The sequence below is a fragment of the Palaemon carinicauda genome, chromosome 8 (genome assembly GCF_036898095.1).
Source record: "Palaemon carinicauda isolate YSFRI2023 chromosome 8, ASM3689809v2, whole genome shotgun sequence".
Classification (NCBI taxonomy): Eukaryota; Metazoa; Arthropoda; class Malacostraca; order Decapoda; family Palaemonidae; genus Palaemon; species Palaemon carinicauda.
In genome coordinates, this window is record NC_090732.1 from 155,012,305 (window position 1) to 155,029,859 (window position 17,555).

Sequence of the window (17,555 nt, forward strand, 5' to 3'; positions counted from 1 at the left end):
ATACTTAAGTTTTTAGATCCCCATCAGTCATCCTCTACCTTGTTCCCTAATCCTTCAAATATTCTTTTCAATATCTTGGGCACCGAATCATACTCAAGTTTACCTTGTCCACATGCAGCCAACACTATCTGTTTTTGATTCTCTGTGAGATTTGCTTATTGCCTCTCCCTCAAACAAACTTTTTTCCTGTAGCCTTACCACATTCTGAAGCTGTGGTTTCATACCCATTTATGAAATCTCTCATTTTTCACTAGATTCTCTCTATATTTTAAAGTACTTCATCTTTTCATAGTTATCCATTATTGTCCTTTAGATATACCTTGTCTAATTTCTTTAATATTAACTTTGAACCATCTGCACCTTTCAATTTTTCTCTATTTATCTCTTCTTTCACTTCTAAGGCCTTTCCTTTCCGACTCCATCTACATATCATACCTGGATATTTAACATCATCCCCACATACTACTTAGTAATCATCTACCTGACCTTTTCAACTTTTGAATTTTGTCTGTTTACCACAAAACCTAAGACATTCCTTCAGCCAACTCCATTCTATCATCGTAGTGTCTCCCATAGCGCTAACCTAACCAAAGAATTCTGACAACCAACACACAGTCGATATTCTAGCCTAGGTTTACGACTAACCATAACTTGCTACCACTTGTATTCTTGGCTACCGGTGTAGTATTCTCCTTAATTTCCTCTAAACTTGGTGCATGGGGATGATTGCAAACAAGATGCACAGTGAGAGTGTGGACCCACAGCCAGTTTGGTCATAAACTGGTTGCAGTGTCAACCCTTCCCCTGGCAAACACGAACTTCATGTTTCTATTCCATCGTTAACAACTGCCAATTACTTCCTGTAATAGAAAAGGAAAGGGAAAAAATTGATGAAGAGCTGACAGTACATGCGTACTCATCAGTAGCTGAAACCAAAGTTAAGCTCTCCGGCTGGAAAGAAGGCAAGGTTACTCGCTCCACAACATCACCAGCTGGATAACTGCTCATTATCTAAATTTTTGCGACTGTCCCTTAGTCGCACTGAATCAATCGTCACATTACTAAAGGACGAGGGTTTGTATCCCACGTAGGAACAAATTAAAATACAATATTCTGTTCAAATACTATACATAAATGCCACAAAGAAGTAAAGTTAATGTAAAGAACTAATTCATATTATTAACAAAATCAAAGTTATCTTACCAGTTTCAGCAGCTGGATCAATAAACAAGGGCTCTCCCATCAAGGATGGCATCACCATAACTGCTAAACCAACACAATTTAATGCAAGGACTTTAACGCTCACACGTACAGCTCGGTCAGATATTAGAGATCCCACATGGCCAGATAGCAAAAATGAGGAACTTAAATATCTTACGAGATATCTAACAGGTAATTCTTCCTCAAAGAGAGATCCAATGTTACCAGAAGCCTGAAAAAATAATTAGAATATGTATGAATTACTTGAATACAATAAAAAGATGAGATTACAAACCCTGAAACAATTTTCATTTATCATACACCAATATAATTTTTACTCAGAAACATGAGCAATAAGCCCTCTTGAAATATTTCATGTTAATTGTTCATTACTTCTCTTATAGTTTATTTCTTTATTTCCTTTCTTCACTGAACTATTTTCCCCTCTTGGAGTCCTTGGGCTAACAGCCTCCAGCTTTTCCAACTAGCATTGTAGCTTAGCTAGTAATAATAATAAAAAAAAAATGCAACTGACTGCCAGCCATCCCTTGTGCTTAGCACAGAGAGGAAGAAAAGAAGCTACAGTAGCTGGCGATTCAGTCCCAAGGAGCTTGCTTGGACAAACCAGCTGGTTGAACATCAGGTGACAATAGGGGGATTATCATAACACCAACTAAAGACATCAACGCGCACATTACACCTGGCACCTGACTCTCAGAGGAACTGGTGCCGAGAGTAGGGGGACATGGGTAATAGGTGGCTTGGTCACAAGGATTGAGTGTCTGATCAGTCCAGCTGGTCTAGTGTCAGGCGAACATTATGGGGTATTCCAATACAGCCAAATGGTACTGGCACCAAGACTTGCACTACTAATTGCTGCTCGTCTCACCTAAGCAAATGATGTCAAGAGACGAGGGCCAAAGAGTAGGTGGCGAAGAGAGTGTCAGTGACATGACACCACATTCAACCATATAAATGAAACAAATAGTCAATCGAGGCTAACCAACTCTTACCAATCAAAACCAACCCATACCAATGCTAAGCCATATGAAGAGCAACCAACTAATCCGAAGAATATGGCATCCTAACCTAAGTTCAACATTATGTATATACAAAAAAGCAGACCCCACCCAATGGGGGAGGAGGTAACCAACAAGTCAAATGTCTGAACACCTGTCCTGCCATCATCAACAGGCCCAAAGAGTAAGGTTGCCAAAAACCAGCGAGACATTACTCAAAGGAAGAAGGCGAAATAGTAGCCAAGCAGCTGCCCAAACACTCTGTGAAACGGGACATTCCTAATAAAACAATCAATGAAGCAATCGATCCATCAATGTGCTCTTTACGCTTGACCTTCACAGTCCAAGAAAACAAAACATCCTCTTACATAATGGACTCGAGAACTTCCAAGGAGACACGAACAAAAGGTAAAGACATCCCAGAGAGAGAGAAAGCCTTCACAGAACAAGGCAATAAGCAAACTCCATGATGCCCATGAAGAAAGCCAGGTTGAAATCAAGGGGCAAATCTGGGGAAACGAAATAAAAATGCCTGTCTTCCCAACAAAATCCAGAAGAAAGGGCAAACCAGGTCCTGTTTCCACGTAGCTATGTGGTAAAAGAATGCCTGAAGCTTAAAAACTCATGAAAAACAACAGGGAAGCCTGGATGAGAGAACTCGCCAAAAGAGCCCTCAAAACAGGTGCCTCCAAAGTGTGTCAAACCTTTCAGCATTAACACACTCTTCAGGGGACCACAAAGGGAGACCATGCCTCCCAATGGAGCCAAAAAAGGGACAAGAGCAAATCGGTGCCCACTGCTCCCACAAGGATACTGAAACCCAAGGGGGGATGGCAGAAAGAGAGAGCGAGTAAACATTCATCTTGCTAAAGAAAACTATCAGAAAACCATCCTGACTGGAGAACCACCTGACAGTCTCCAAGCAAGAAAATGAGATACAAGGAGAGACTTGAGGAACAAGAGATAGTAGCCTAGTGAGAAGACCACTCCTCTCTGACTGATGAACTGAAAGATCCAAAAGGACCTCCAAAAGTACAGACAACTGGTTCTTTGAGGAAAAATAAGTGACAAAGACAGGAAACAAGAGGTCCTACCTCAAAGAGGACAGCCCCCACAAGAGACCAGAAGAAAGGCAACTGCATGGAGCCCTTCCTCAGTCTAACAAAGTAGGGTTGGGATTGACGCTCTGGGAACCTGAAAAGAATCAATGTAAACTTCACGACAACACTTCTTCACCCTTGGATGAAGAAGAATTGTTTGGTGATCTCAGTGTTGTCAGGTGTATGAGGACAGAGGAGAAGCTGTAAAGAATAGGACAGACTATTTGGTGTCGGGCCAGTCAAAGGACCCCATAACTTTCTAGCGGTAGTATCTCAACGGGTGGCTGGTGCCCTGGCCAACCTACTACCTAACCAAAGATCACTGGACGGAAACATCCTCAGATGCCAAAAGAGAACCCGTCCTAGATCCGGGGTGTCGGACCAAAATAAGAGGTCAAAAGAGACCGAAAAGAAATCCATCAAATCATAGACAGTCCCCGAAACCAAGAAAAAGAAAGGACCGACAAGAGATTCCTCGGTCAGAAGACTCAAGATGAAAAAAAGTAGGTGGTGCCCTCCTCCACTCATAAGTTTCTATGTGTAACAATAGCCATTTAACAAAACACTTAGCACATAAATATACAGTAATCTAAAATTAGAAGAAGACATATGTTGATAATCTGGCTCTAAATCCTACTAACAAAAAACCCAGTCTAACCAAATTCATAAAACAAATGCAATGCTGAAGATGTGGGATGTGGGTCCTACAGTAGATGAAATTTATACAATCCACTTAAAGTTACCCATAATATCATATGCTGATATTCCTCCTGCCGGATGGTGTTCTAGCTCTGGGTGGAAGTCTTTTTTTATTGTTTGAGGTCAGAAAGTGATTGACTGGTTTCTAAACATAACAAAATCACATGAGGAAAAAAGAAGTGTAAGACATCAAAAATTAAAATATAATAAAGGTACTCTCCCATTAACGAGCATTCAGTTTAGAACACTTCAAACATTAAGACAGGCCCCAAAATATTCAGTATTTTATGTTTTACAGCCATTTCTCAAAAGTACAACAACAAAACCGAGAAAACATCTAGCAGCGTAGTTGCAGTCAGTGGAAGTGTACTGATGATATACAGTAAGTCCAGGAGATGATTAATTTTAATAGTTCTAAACCCTTTTACCCCCGGGGTATTTGGAAATTTCCAACCCTTAACCCCCACAGGGGGTTATTTTTTTCCCAGCACATTTTGCAGTATATTTTTTTTTTAATTTCTCTAACAGCCTTAATTTTGGTCATAGAGAGGTCAGGTTGGTCTCAATCTCTTGGAAAATGCCTGAATTTTCTCAAAAAATTATCAAAAAATATGAAAAACAAATTTTTATAGCATTTTTTTGCAAGGACGTACCGGTACGTCCATGGGGGTAAAGGGATGGCTTTTGTGAAACGTACCAGGGTAAAAGGGTTAACAAACTGTGTTAGGCTGTAATATATCAGCACATATGAAAGTTACTAATATGTTTGGTAAGTTAGGAAAGTATATGAAAGTTACTGTTATTTACTTTGCTTAAAAGTTGCAATATCATCAATAGCAGCAGCTATAAATAAACTCAGAACAAACAGAAAAAAATTAAGTCTGTAGTTGGTTGTTAAAATTCAACCTTAAAAAATAAAACAAGGGAATAAATAAACTAAAGAAAAAGTAATGAGCAAATGTAATTGAATATTTTAAGTATAGTAACAACATTAAAATACATCTTTCATATATAAACTAGAAAAACTTCAAAAATACAAGAGAAATAAGACAGAATAATGTGCCTGAGTGTACCCTCAAACAAGAGAACTTTACTCCAAGATAGTGGAATACTATGGTACAGAGGCTGTGGCACTACTTAAGACTAGAGAACAATGGTTTGATTTTGGAGTGTCCTTCTAGAAGAGCTGTTTACCATAGCTAAAGTCTCTCTTCTACCATTCCCAAGAGCAAAGTCGCCATAGTTAACCCCATGCGCAAAGAAGAATTGTTTGGTAATCTCAGTGTTGTTAGGTGTAAAAAAAAAAGAAAAAAAGAGAGAGAGAGAGAGAGAGAGAGAGAGAGAGAGAGAGAGAGAGAGAGAGAGAGAGAGAGAGAGAGAGAGAGAGAGAGAGAGAGAGAGAGAGAGAGAGAGTGTGTGTGTGTGTGTGTGTGTGTGTGTGTGTGTGTGTGTGTGTGTGTGTGTGTGTGTGTGTGTGTTGATAATGCAGAAGCATACATTTCACCTTGCCCTTCTTATTTGTTTTCAATAATCAGTCATAATACAGAAGCAAAATAGTGCTGTATATATCCCATTCTTGAATATACACGTGAAAAATTCAGTTCGGTAGGGAATGCAATGTTTACCCTTTGTTAAGTTACTCGATAAAATTACTGAAAACTCTCATATCCACTATGAAATAGTGTGGAGGGTTGCCAGATGATTGAATTTTCCTGATAGCTGATAATATCTAAATTACCAAAACACCATCAAACTCATAAATTAAAGCTTATTAAAACTACACTACTGTATGTATGCATCATATTCATCAGTATGTATTACTTTCAGCCATATAAGGAAAAAAATTAGAGTGGCAGCTCGAATACCATAAAGCGAGAGTGAGAGAGATGGCTAAATTCATGTATGGCCTCTATATTATAATAAAGAGCGAGAGTCTGGCTATATATAAATATATATTTCTTTACCATCACACTTATGGGGAAGAGGGAATAGTCATATCTGGCGAGAGGGGTACCCCGAGAGGTACATCCGGAAACCACTCCCTCCCACAAATTGCCAAACCAGCAGGTTATAGTTAGGAAAGGGGGAGGGGATAGGAAGGATTGAATGTGTGTGTGCATGTGTGTGCCTATTTATCAAAATATTTAGATGTCATTTTTGACGGGTCAGGTACACTAGTACTGTACATTAATAACTGATAATAAACTATTAATAAAAAATAAGTCATGAAATTACTATATTGATATTACTATTTCTTTGTTTTTAGTGCATATATTCATGTTACCAGTAGTGTATGAACAGCTGACAATGTAAACAATGAATGGAAGGACACAGTAATTTTATCCAAATTAATAAGAAATTAAAAGATAGTAAAGATATTATATCAATATTGTTTTATACAGTACTATATATATTTTTTTATCTTTGGTGCTCAAAATAGATTCTGCCAATAATAGCAGTCAGCTGATTGAAGAAAATGCTATGGATTTTCAGACCTTGCCTCCTTGCAAAAAAGGAATTTAATACAGTACAGGTGCAGTATATATATTTAAGCTATTTCATATTGAATATTTGGTTATCAATTTTTCAAGGAAACACAAGCAAATAAGATATGTTTTCAATATTATATGTTTTTTTTTTCCGACCTAATGTAATAGTGAATGTTGAAAATAGGTGACTAGGAAATTCTATACTCAAGAAGTAAACTATAAGGGTAGATTGTTTAACGACAATTTAATCAGCAGGGTTGTTATCACCTAACCCCATTGTTAATTGAGAAGTAATTGTATAAAAAAAACAAATTCACAGTATAGAATTTCACAGTTGGAAGAGAGATAGAAAGAGAGAGAGAGAAAACACCTCTACAATGAAATTTACTAAACGTAATTTAAAGATGAGAATTCATAATTAATTTACTCGAAAGTACAGTTTCAATTTTGTCCCTTATCACTGTCCTATCCTCATAATGTCAGGGTACACAGCAACTCATTAACATTCAGAGCAGATGAATGAAAAGTTGTTTGATAAACAATGATCTAATCATAATTCTAGAATTATTTTGGCATTAACAAATGTTTATGAAAATATTTGGGAAATGACTTATTTTACAGGGTCAAAATAATGTTACTCTACCTTTCAATAATGTCTCATTTCAAAATGGTTAATTACCGAATGGTAGAAAACCATTAATCGAGTGTAAATAACTATATTGCAGCACTAAAAAAGCAAGGGTCTGAATAGTTACCATCAGAGCTCAAACATTAGAACTTAAGAGTTTACTGTAAGTAAATTATATAGAAAATTCAAGGCTGGGGTATAAGTGAAAAGGCCTCTGTTGACTGGCCTTAAAGTAAATCTTTATATGAATTACTATTGAGACTAAAACTGATCATTAATATCTCCTGATAAGACCCTGATCTGCTGACAAGCTACTTATAGCCATAATTATTTGTTATTTTTGTGTACCCTACTGCCATTTTGACTTCTCTGGCTAAATCAAGGGGTAAGGTTCCCCAGATAGGACAATAATAATGATCAACATAATACAACATATTAAATGTTCTCATGACATATACTCCTTCATTTTCCATTTACATAACTGTTTCCTGTTGTTGCCTTCAGGATTAGAAAGCTCATTCATACTGTTATAATTTGCACATTCTGTATAAGACATTAGCAAGTTTGTCACTAGTAAGATTAAACAACTATAACCATAGATATTATAGTTATGTATAAAAATAGAAAAAAATACAGCATATGCATGTCTTCATTTAGAACACCTATGACAATAATTACCTTGCCAGCTGCTGATGACTTCTCTTCTAATGATTTACTGTGAGCACTTGATGATATTTGTTGCTGAAGTTTCCTTTTGTCCCTAGTTTGGGGTGTGACATCAGAGCTCAAATCAATTTCCCTTCTATCAAACAGAGGTGTGGAATCTGGAAGATAAAATACATTGAGAGATCAGGCTCTTAAATGTGAGAAACAAGTTCTTCTCAGATAAGAAACAAATATTCCATACCAAAATTATACAGTACATTTAACAAAGGTTATTAAATCTTAGCCTTATAATCTGAAGGACTCCTCAATAAATATGTTTCCTATGCTTTATATTTCAAGTTATACTTGATCAAAATCACAAATCTAAAGAAAATTACAATTACTTGATAAGTAGTGAGCATATCAAATACAGTACACAATCCTTGGAATTTCGGGAAAATTAAGGCAAGACCTGCAAAACTTTAACGTCCAATGTAACCGTTATGAGAGCAATAAAAATACCTCAAGTAATGACCAGTATTGTACCATGTTCTAGAACAGGTATTACATAACAGGCTTTTACAACCACTGAATTCTCAAAGCTGCTGCATTCCTTATCCAGTTATTGATTTTTAACATTATCTTGGTGTAAAAATATGATGACTTTAGAAATAATGTTTATTTTTCCTAATAATACAAACCTGAGTCCTTAATATAGGAGAGATAACAGCAAAGCTGAAACACACTGCAGTTAAAATTTTATAATGAGGTGTAAACAAGTGGTCAATAGTTATCGACTGGGAACAGCCAAGTCCCGCCTCCTGCTTTCTCACTGAGTGGTCATTTTGATTACAACTGGGACTTTCTAGGGGGTAGGTTATGGGGGGGGGGGATATGAGTGAAGGACTCAGGTTTGTCTTGCTAGGAAAATAAAAAAAATTATCTCCAAATTCATCATTTATTCCAGGACAAATACAAACCTTCATCCTTTACATGGGCAACTCATCCTTAGGTAGGAGAAAGTTCCTGTTCAAAATGGCTGGAAAATTATCCCAAGATTCCTAAACTAAGACCCTGTAAGTGGTGAAATTTCAGGTGCCTTACCCCTTTTGCGCCAATGGTGTGACTGTACCAGGAAGTCCACAACCCATGCAATAAAGAATACTGAGCAGAAAGTCTATGTGTCATACCAAAGGGGCATATGTATACTAATGGATTTGCCTGGTTTACACCAAGGGGCATATGTTAACTAACTTGTTTACCTACACTACCCCTCATAAGGAGTGTGGGAAATGGCCCTTCTATATTACATTATGGTAAACCTGAAGGCTGAGTGGGGCTTATCTGCAGTCAAATCGATTCCAGCTGGCAGAGTTTTTGACGCTGTGCCCCAAGAGAGAATAAGACTAAAAGGAAAAGAAAAGGTCAGTCATTCTTCACTTTCTTCTCCAACTAACACAAAACCTCCATCCTCAATTTGATGCTAATGATCCTGTATGAGGAGCTGACAATAGTTATACCACCTCTTGTGCAGCTACTACAGGCATTAGAGAGAAGGTGCTATGGATATGACAAGGGTAAAAGTGCTTGACAGCGCTCAGCACTCGTGCAGACCCTCGTCAGCAAGAGGAACTCGGCCACCCGCCACCCCTGCAATGCTCAGTAAGTGGGTTAGTTCTCTCGTGTAAAAGGGTAGGAAGAGTTAGCCCAGACCATCATCACTTGGTGACACGTAGTATCCGGGTTCGTTGTTTTCCATTATTATTATCACTATTAGTATTATTATTCTATTATTATTATTATTATTATTATTATCATTAATTATTATCATTATTATTATCATTATTATTATTAATATTATTATTATTATTATTATCATTACTATTATTATTATTATTATTATTATTATTAACATTATTATTATTATTATTATTACAGTAATGCCTCACAACACGAAATTAATTGGTTCCGTAGTGGCTTTCATAACATGATTTTTTCGCCTTGTGAGTCGCCTCTTACATAAAAATAGCCTAATTCATTCCAGAGCCTACAAAAATAAATTTGGAAGTAATTTGTATTTTTCCTGGTATACAAACCTGAAGCTATTTATAGGGGTATTTCTTTCAGCTACGCCGGTAGTAATACCCTTATTAATAGCGGAGGGTTTGTATTTATGCCGGAACAAACACCACATTAAGGTTGGCCAGGGCACCAACCACCCGTTGAGATACTACCCCTCAAGGGTTCTTAACCGGGGGTATCCATAACCCTTGGGGGTATGGGACCCAAATGCTGAGGGTATGGGACTCGATCTCTGGTAATCAGGTATTTTTTTAGTATCTCTCGCTATTTTCTTCTATTTTGTACTTATTATTGTTCACAGGTTATTTTTTGTAGTTATGCTTATGTTCTTGTTCACTGAAGTTATGCCTGTATGTAGTTAAAATCTGACAATCTGAAATGAACGTAAAAATAGATTTGATGTGTCAGATGACATGCGAGTAGCTTTGTCAGCAACTGTACCCCGATTCAATGCTTTGATTGCAGGAAAACAACAGCAAATATCTCACTAGGTTTGTAAAAGTATGTTTTATGTTGTCAATTTGGAAAAAAACTTGTACATTTATGTTCTCTTTCTTCTTTTGTGTAATAAAAATGGACTGTAACTTTAATTTTGCTTTCACTAGAAATGTAAAAAAATTATCAATGCTTATGATTTTTTCATGTTCTATTCCTCGCAATCCATATCTAAAGTACATGATATTCAAGGTATTGACATATTTGGATGACACACTGGCAAATAATAGGATTGGTAATAATTATTTCAACAGTCAAGTGAAGGGGGTATGGCACCATATTGGACAATCCATTGGGGGTCTGGAATCATCCGAAGGTTAAGAACCCCTGCGCTAGAGTGTTATGGGGTCTTTTGACTGGCCAGATAGTATTACATTGGATCCTTCTCTCTGGTTATGGTTCACTTTCCCTTTGCCTACACACACACACACACTGAATAGTCTGACCTATTCTTTACATATTCTCCTCTGTCCTCATACACCTGACAACACAGATTACCAAACAATTCTTCTTCACTCAAGGGGTTACTGCACTGTAATTGTTCAGTGGCCACATCCTCTTGGTAAGGGTAGAAGAGACTCTTTAGCTATGGTAAGCAGCTCTTCTAGGAGAAGGACACTCCAAAATCAAACAACTGTTCTCTAGTCTTGGGTAGTGCCATAGTCTCTGTACCATGGCCTTCCACTGTCTTGGGTTAGAGTTCTCTTGCTTGAGGGTACACTCAAGCACACACTCCTATCTTATTTCTCTTCCTCTTGTTTTGTTCAAGTTTTTATAGTTTATATAGGAGATATTTATTGTTGTTACTCTTCTTAAGATATTTTATTTTCCTTTTTTCCTTTCCTCACTGAGCTATTTTCCCTGTTGGAGCCCCTGGGGCTTATGACATCCTGCTTTTCCAACTAGGGTTGTAGCTTGGTAAGTAATAATAATAATAATAAAAGGATACACTCCCCTATACATTACTCAACGAATGGCTAAAATTATTTGGATCATTCAATAATAACTTGACCATTGGTTACCTGAAGAAGAAATGTATAATTAGAACAAAAAGTAAAAATACAGTAACAAAAATGTGGAACCTTACCTTTGGAGTGAGGCATTGTCTGAGAGCAAAGTGGCGAGGAGGTAGAGGAGGCTGACAAACGGCGGAAATATTAACACTTAACTTTATGATAAAAAAATATCACACACGTTACAGTACAAAAATTATGAAAGTGAAATCACAAACACTACATTAATGCATACGATACCGCGGTTGAAATGGAAAGAAATAGGAACGCCAAGGCGTAGATGCAAGATGGGTTACAGTAGAGTAGATGCTGACCAATAGGAGAGCAGGATCTTATGGTGCTAACTAGCATCTGAGTGGGGAGATAACTAATGGGAGTGCGGAGGGATGGTGGCGAGTTTACGGGCAGGCGTTGTGTGAATTTTAAAATCAGTTTCGGAAACAGTCGGGCTCTCGTACGGTACCTCCTTTCGTTGGCTGAAACATTTTTCGTGATGCAAGTCGTAAAATTCTTCGCATCTCATTTTGCAGAGTGAATATTTCATAAGCAGATTCTTTTGTGTCGAGATGTATGACTGTATTAGCTAAGTTACATCCCTAGTTGGAAAAGCAAGATGCTATCTGCGCAAGGGCTCCAACTGGGAAAAATAGCCTAATGAGGAAAAAAAATAAAAAAATAAATAAACGATATGAGAAATAATGAACAATTAAAATAAAATTCAAAAACAGTAACATCAAAACAGATATTTCACCTATAAACTATATAAAGACTTATGTCAGCCTGTTCAAAATAAAAATATTTGCTGCAAGTTTAAATTTTTGAATTTTATCGATTTAACTACCCCGATTAGGAAGATCATTCCACAACTTGGTCTCAGCTGAAATAAAAATTCTAGAATTCTGTATAATATTGAGCCTCATGGTGGAGAAGACCTGACTATTAGAATTAACTGCATGCCTACTATTAAAAATAAGATGGAACTGTCCAGGAAGAGCTAAATGTAAAGGATGATCAGAATTATGAAAAATCTAATCCAACATGCATGATGAACTAATTGAACGACGGTGCCAGAGATTAATATCTAGATCAGGAATGAGAAATTTAAAAGACCGTAAGTTCCTATCCAAGAAATTAAGATGAGAATCTGCAGCTGATGACCAGACAGGAGAATAATACTAGAATCACGGTAGAAAGAAAAAAAAAAACTTCTTCAGAGTAGATTGATCACCGAAAATCATAAAAGACTTTCTCAACAAGCCATTTTTTTGTGCAATTGAAAAAGACACAGACCTAATGTGTTTCTCAAAAGTAAATTTGCTGTCAAGAACAACACCTATAATTTTACAAGTCATACAAATTTAAAGAAACATTATCAACGCTGAGATCTGGATGTTGCGGAGCCATTGTCCTTAACCTACTTACAATCATACTTTGAGTTTTGTTAGGATTCAAGTTCAATTCCCCATGATTTGCACCATGCACTAATTTTAGCTAGATCTCTATTAGGGGATTCAGTAACCCCAGGTCTACATTCAGGAAATGGAATTGATGCAAAGAGAGTAGAATCGTCTGCATATACCTTGTTTAAACCACATGTCATGTGTACATAGTATGAAAAGTAATGGGCCAAAAACACTGCCCTGAGGAACACCAGATATCACATTCCCATACTAACTGTGGTGCCCATCAACAACAACTCTTTGTAATCTATTACTTAAAATTTCAATGATAATGCTAAGAAACAACCCACTAAATCCAAACATTTTGAGTTTGAAAACAAGGGCCTCATGATTAACACAGTCAAAGGTAGCACTAAAATCAAGGACAATCCTATTAAACTTCTAACCACAATCAAGGGATTTCTGTACTGCATTGGAGATTATAAGAAGGGCATCACATGCTCCAAGGATTTTACGAAAACCAAATTGCAAACTAAGGAACAGATGATTACCTTCAGCAAACTATAAAGACATTTTGCCAAAAGACGTTTCAAAACTCCAGATAATATGGGAGTTATGGAAATTGAGCCGTAATCAATTAGGATTGAGCTACCAAAATTACATTTTACATAGTGGACAACATTACCAATTCTCCAACCAACCAGTCCTAAAAGCTCCTCTTCTTGCTAACTTGTACAAAACATAACTTTGGGTCTAAGAAATCTGGAGTCTTTATAAAAAAACAAAGGAAAATACCATTGGAGTCTACACCTTCATAAGCATCAAGGTCCACCAACAGAGCTTTAATTTCACGAGATCGAAAAGCTAAACTAGCTAGTTTAACATCAGGGAAACTGGAGTGAGGAAGATAAATTTTCTCATTACTCTGCTTACTATTAAACACATCCCAAAAGAGTTGCCTTTTCCTTTGGACAGTGAGTGACAGAGCCATCTGGTTCAAGTAAAGGAGGAATTTTTGCATCTACACCAAAAAGTGCAGATTTAAGGGTAGTCCACCACTTATGTTCCTAGGTTGTACCAGAAAGGGTTACTCATATGGTTAAATTGTATTCCTTTTCAGTTGAAGCATAGACTCTCTGAGTAAAAGCTCTAAGCTAAGTATAGTTATTCCAAGTCAAATCAAATTTGTTACCCTTCTAAACATGATAGGACTTCTGCTTCTCCAAATAAGCACAACTACAAGCATCATTAAACCATGGTTTGTCCTTCCCTCAGTACCTTACCACACGAGAACGCATATGCCTATCAATCATGTTGACTAGAATTCTCATTCAAATGGACGACAGGATCAGCACAACTATACGATTGTGACAAATTCAGGTCCAAAAGATCACTCAAAATTCCATTCCAGTCTACTTAAGATTTCATATAAATCTTAGAGGAGTATGAAACATCAGGGACAGGCTGCTCAGTCTTCACTACTAATGAAATCAAGGTATGGTCAGATGTCCCACTGAAGAACCAACCTTACTTGCTATAATGCCAGGGGAGTTGGTGTAGATGAGGTCCAAGCAGTTACTAGACTTGTGAGTAGCTTCACTTATGATTTACTAACAGCCTGATTCAAAAGCAATGTCTAAAGCTCTTAAGCCATGGCGATCAGCAGGAAAAACAGAAATTAACCACTCCCTATGGTGAACATTGAACTCACCAACAAAGAAAGGAGAGGCCTTTCTCTCATCTTTTTATATCTTAGTCATAATGGTAAGAAGGCAATCAAAGATAGAATCATCCATGTCTAGATTCCGGTAGATTGAACACAAATAGAAGTTGTTATGCTTGCCACAAACTTTCATTACTTGAATCTCATGACCTCTACATTCATAGCACGACTTATGAGAAGTAGGGTACTTAGTCCTAATATACACCAACATTCCCCTGGCCCTAAGAATGGCATCTAGTTTCAAAATTATTGGCTTCTTAAAACCAGTTATAAATGGCTCAGATGAGTGACTAATATTAGAAACCAAAGTTTCTGATGCGCATAAAAGAATATCATACTGTCCTGGATGCACCTGTAAGGCCTTGAATATTTGCATGAAGACCACGAATACTGTAATACAGTAGATGACATTGACGAAATTTAGGACGTGCTGGTCCCGGATTTCACTAAATGTCTCCAGACAGCAAGAATTAATGGTAATAAAAAAGATGCATCATACCTGAAAACTAATTAACAAAAATAACAAAATAAATATGTACAGATATATAAACAAAGTGATTGATCAAACCCATAGACTACAGACAAGTTGGAAAAACTGGTCAACATGGAGGAGCCAATACACCATGCAAGGCTAAATACCCTCTAGGATAGCAACTTCAACTAAAGGGAGCAGAGTAAGGATGGTTTAGAAAAGAAAAAGAATCAGATAAGGAAAAGAAAACCTCTTGACAAACCATCAGGCATCCATGGCTCTTCCATTAAGCCTACCCAATACATCATTAAAAAAAAAAAAAAAAAAAAAGAGGAAGAAAAAAATAAGATAGAATAGTGGGCCCGAGTATACCCTCAAGCAAGAGAACTCTAACCAAAAATGTGGAAGACCATGGTATAGAGGCTATGGCACTACCCAAGACTAGTGAACAATGGTTCGATTTTGGAATGTCCTTCTCCTAAAAGAGCTGCTTACCATAGCTAAAGAGTCTCTTCTACCCTTACTAGGATTAAAGTAACCACTAAACAATTACAATACAGTAATTAGCCCCTTGAGCAAAGAAGAATTGTTTGGTAATCTCAGTATTGTCAGGTGTATGAAGAAAGACAAGAACTTGTAAAGAATAGGCCAAACTATATAGTGTATGTCTAGACAAAGAAAAAGTGAGCCGTTAACCAGAGACAGAGATCCAATGTATTACTGTCTGGCCAGACAAAAGATCCAATAACTCTCTAGCAGTAGTACTTCAATGGTGCCCAGTGAGCTGGCCAACCTACTACCTAAGAAAGAGCCATGAAAGGTTAGAAGAGCTCACCAAGATTGCTCGCTGACAAGTAGTGTAAGAGTTCACTCTCCCATGAATAAGTTAAGAGGAGCTTGCCCAGAGCATTGCTCGCTAGTGTGTGGTGTCTGGGTTTGCTCTCTCTCATGGAAGGGCTTTGTTTGCCCAATGGCGAGAAAGATTTTCATGTACAGTGAACCCTCGTTTATCGCGGTAGATAGGTTCCAGTCGCGGCCGCGATAGGTGAAAATCCGCGAAGTAGTGACACCATATTTACCTATTTATTCAACATGTATATTCAGACTTTTAAAACCTTCCCTTGTACGTAGTACTGTTAACAAACTACCCTTTAATGTACAGAACACTTAATGCATGTACTACAGTACCCTAAACTAAAACAGGCACAAATATTAAAGGGGATTTTATATCATGCATTTCCTAAACATGCTAAAAAGCACGATAAAAAATGGCAACCAATGTTTTGTTTACATTTATCTCTGATCATATTGTAGAAACAAACTGGAGGTAGAGCTTTGCTTATTACCCAGACATATTTCCCATACTTTTCCCTTAGAACTACATCACATCTTCCTACTTTAGATATATATATATATATATATATATATATATATATATATATATATATATATATATATATATATATATATATATATATATATATATATATATATATATATATATATATATATATATATATATATACACATATACATACCTACATATATACATAAATACATGCATACATATATATATATACTGTATATATATATTACTGTATATATATGGGTTATGGAAAAATCCGCGAAGTGGTGAATCCGCGATGGTCGAACCGCGAAGTAGCGAGGGTTCACTGTATGCAGATGCACAACAGGAAAAATAGTCTTTACCACGTAAGGGGAAGAAGCCTGAGATGGGGACTCGAAGGGTCTGGCCTCACAAAACTCCATGAGCTTTGTTGTGCCCACACGGCACAATGGTGAGAGAAAGCGGCGGCAAGGCAGGCATCACCATATGCAGCAATAACCCGGAAGGATTATAGCTTACGAATCTTGTCGATGGGAGAGGCGGCGACTGCAAACGATTGGCAGGCACCACCACCTGCGGCAATGATTCTGAAGGGATATTTCTCACAAGGCTCAGTGTACCATGGGGTCATGACGGTGAGGGGCGGGAGCTCCGAGCAGCCACCTAACCAAAAAGCTACGCTAACAAAAGCTACGCTACGAAGAGTTAGAGCGAAGTATCAATGAAGCAAGCACACACTTGCTAAAGTCACGAGAGAACAACCACTCTGGTGGAGGACACCATTCCTGTGAATGGGATAGTCGCCTGACCCCTGCAGGTACGGAAGGGAGCCTTTCCCGCAAATGGGATGGCTGCCCTACACCTGCAGCTAGTGAAGGCATCCTTCCCGTGAATGGAATGGCCTATGAGCAACACACACTGCTTCCCATAAATGAGCTGAGCAAACTTAAGTTGAAGGTCGGCATTGAGCGCTGCCAGCTAGTTTCTGAGTTCACCCCAAAGGATTCCCCTGACTGGTAATCCAAGGGGAACCAGAACCAGTCTTCCACTGCTCTCGTTCCCATTCCAGAGCTGCAAAAACGAAGGTGAGCAGAGGCAGAGAGTGCTCCAGCCAAGGGCACGAGAACTCTATCGGTGCAACTCCAGAGTTTCAGAGGGGAAGACAATGGTCAACCCATGGGAGGCTGTGTGAGCTCCCACTGTAGCTCTCTCACAAGCCACTCCTTAAACAGGGAGACAATA

The 17,555-nt window shown here is 37.7% G+C and overlaps 1 protein-coding gene across 1 annotated transcript in view; it reads right to left on the minus strand.

Annotated features, from left to right (window-relative positions):
- Positions 1-17,555, minus strand: part of LOC137645504 (huntingtin-like) — a 330,048-nt gene that overhangs the window by 264,550 nt on the left and 47,943 nt on the right. The window contains 2 exon segments of the mRNA XM_068378310.1: positions 1,204-1,432; positions 7,814-7,959. Of these exon segments, the coding sequence (XP_068234411.1) occupies positions 1,204-1,432; positions 7,814-7,959 (375 nt within the window).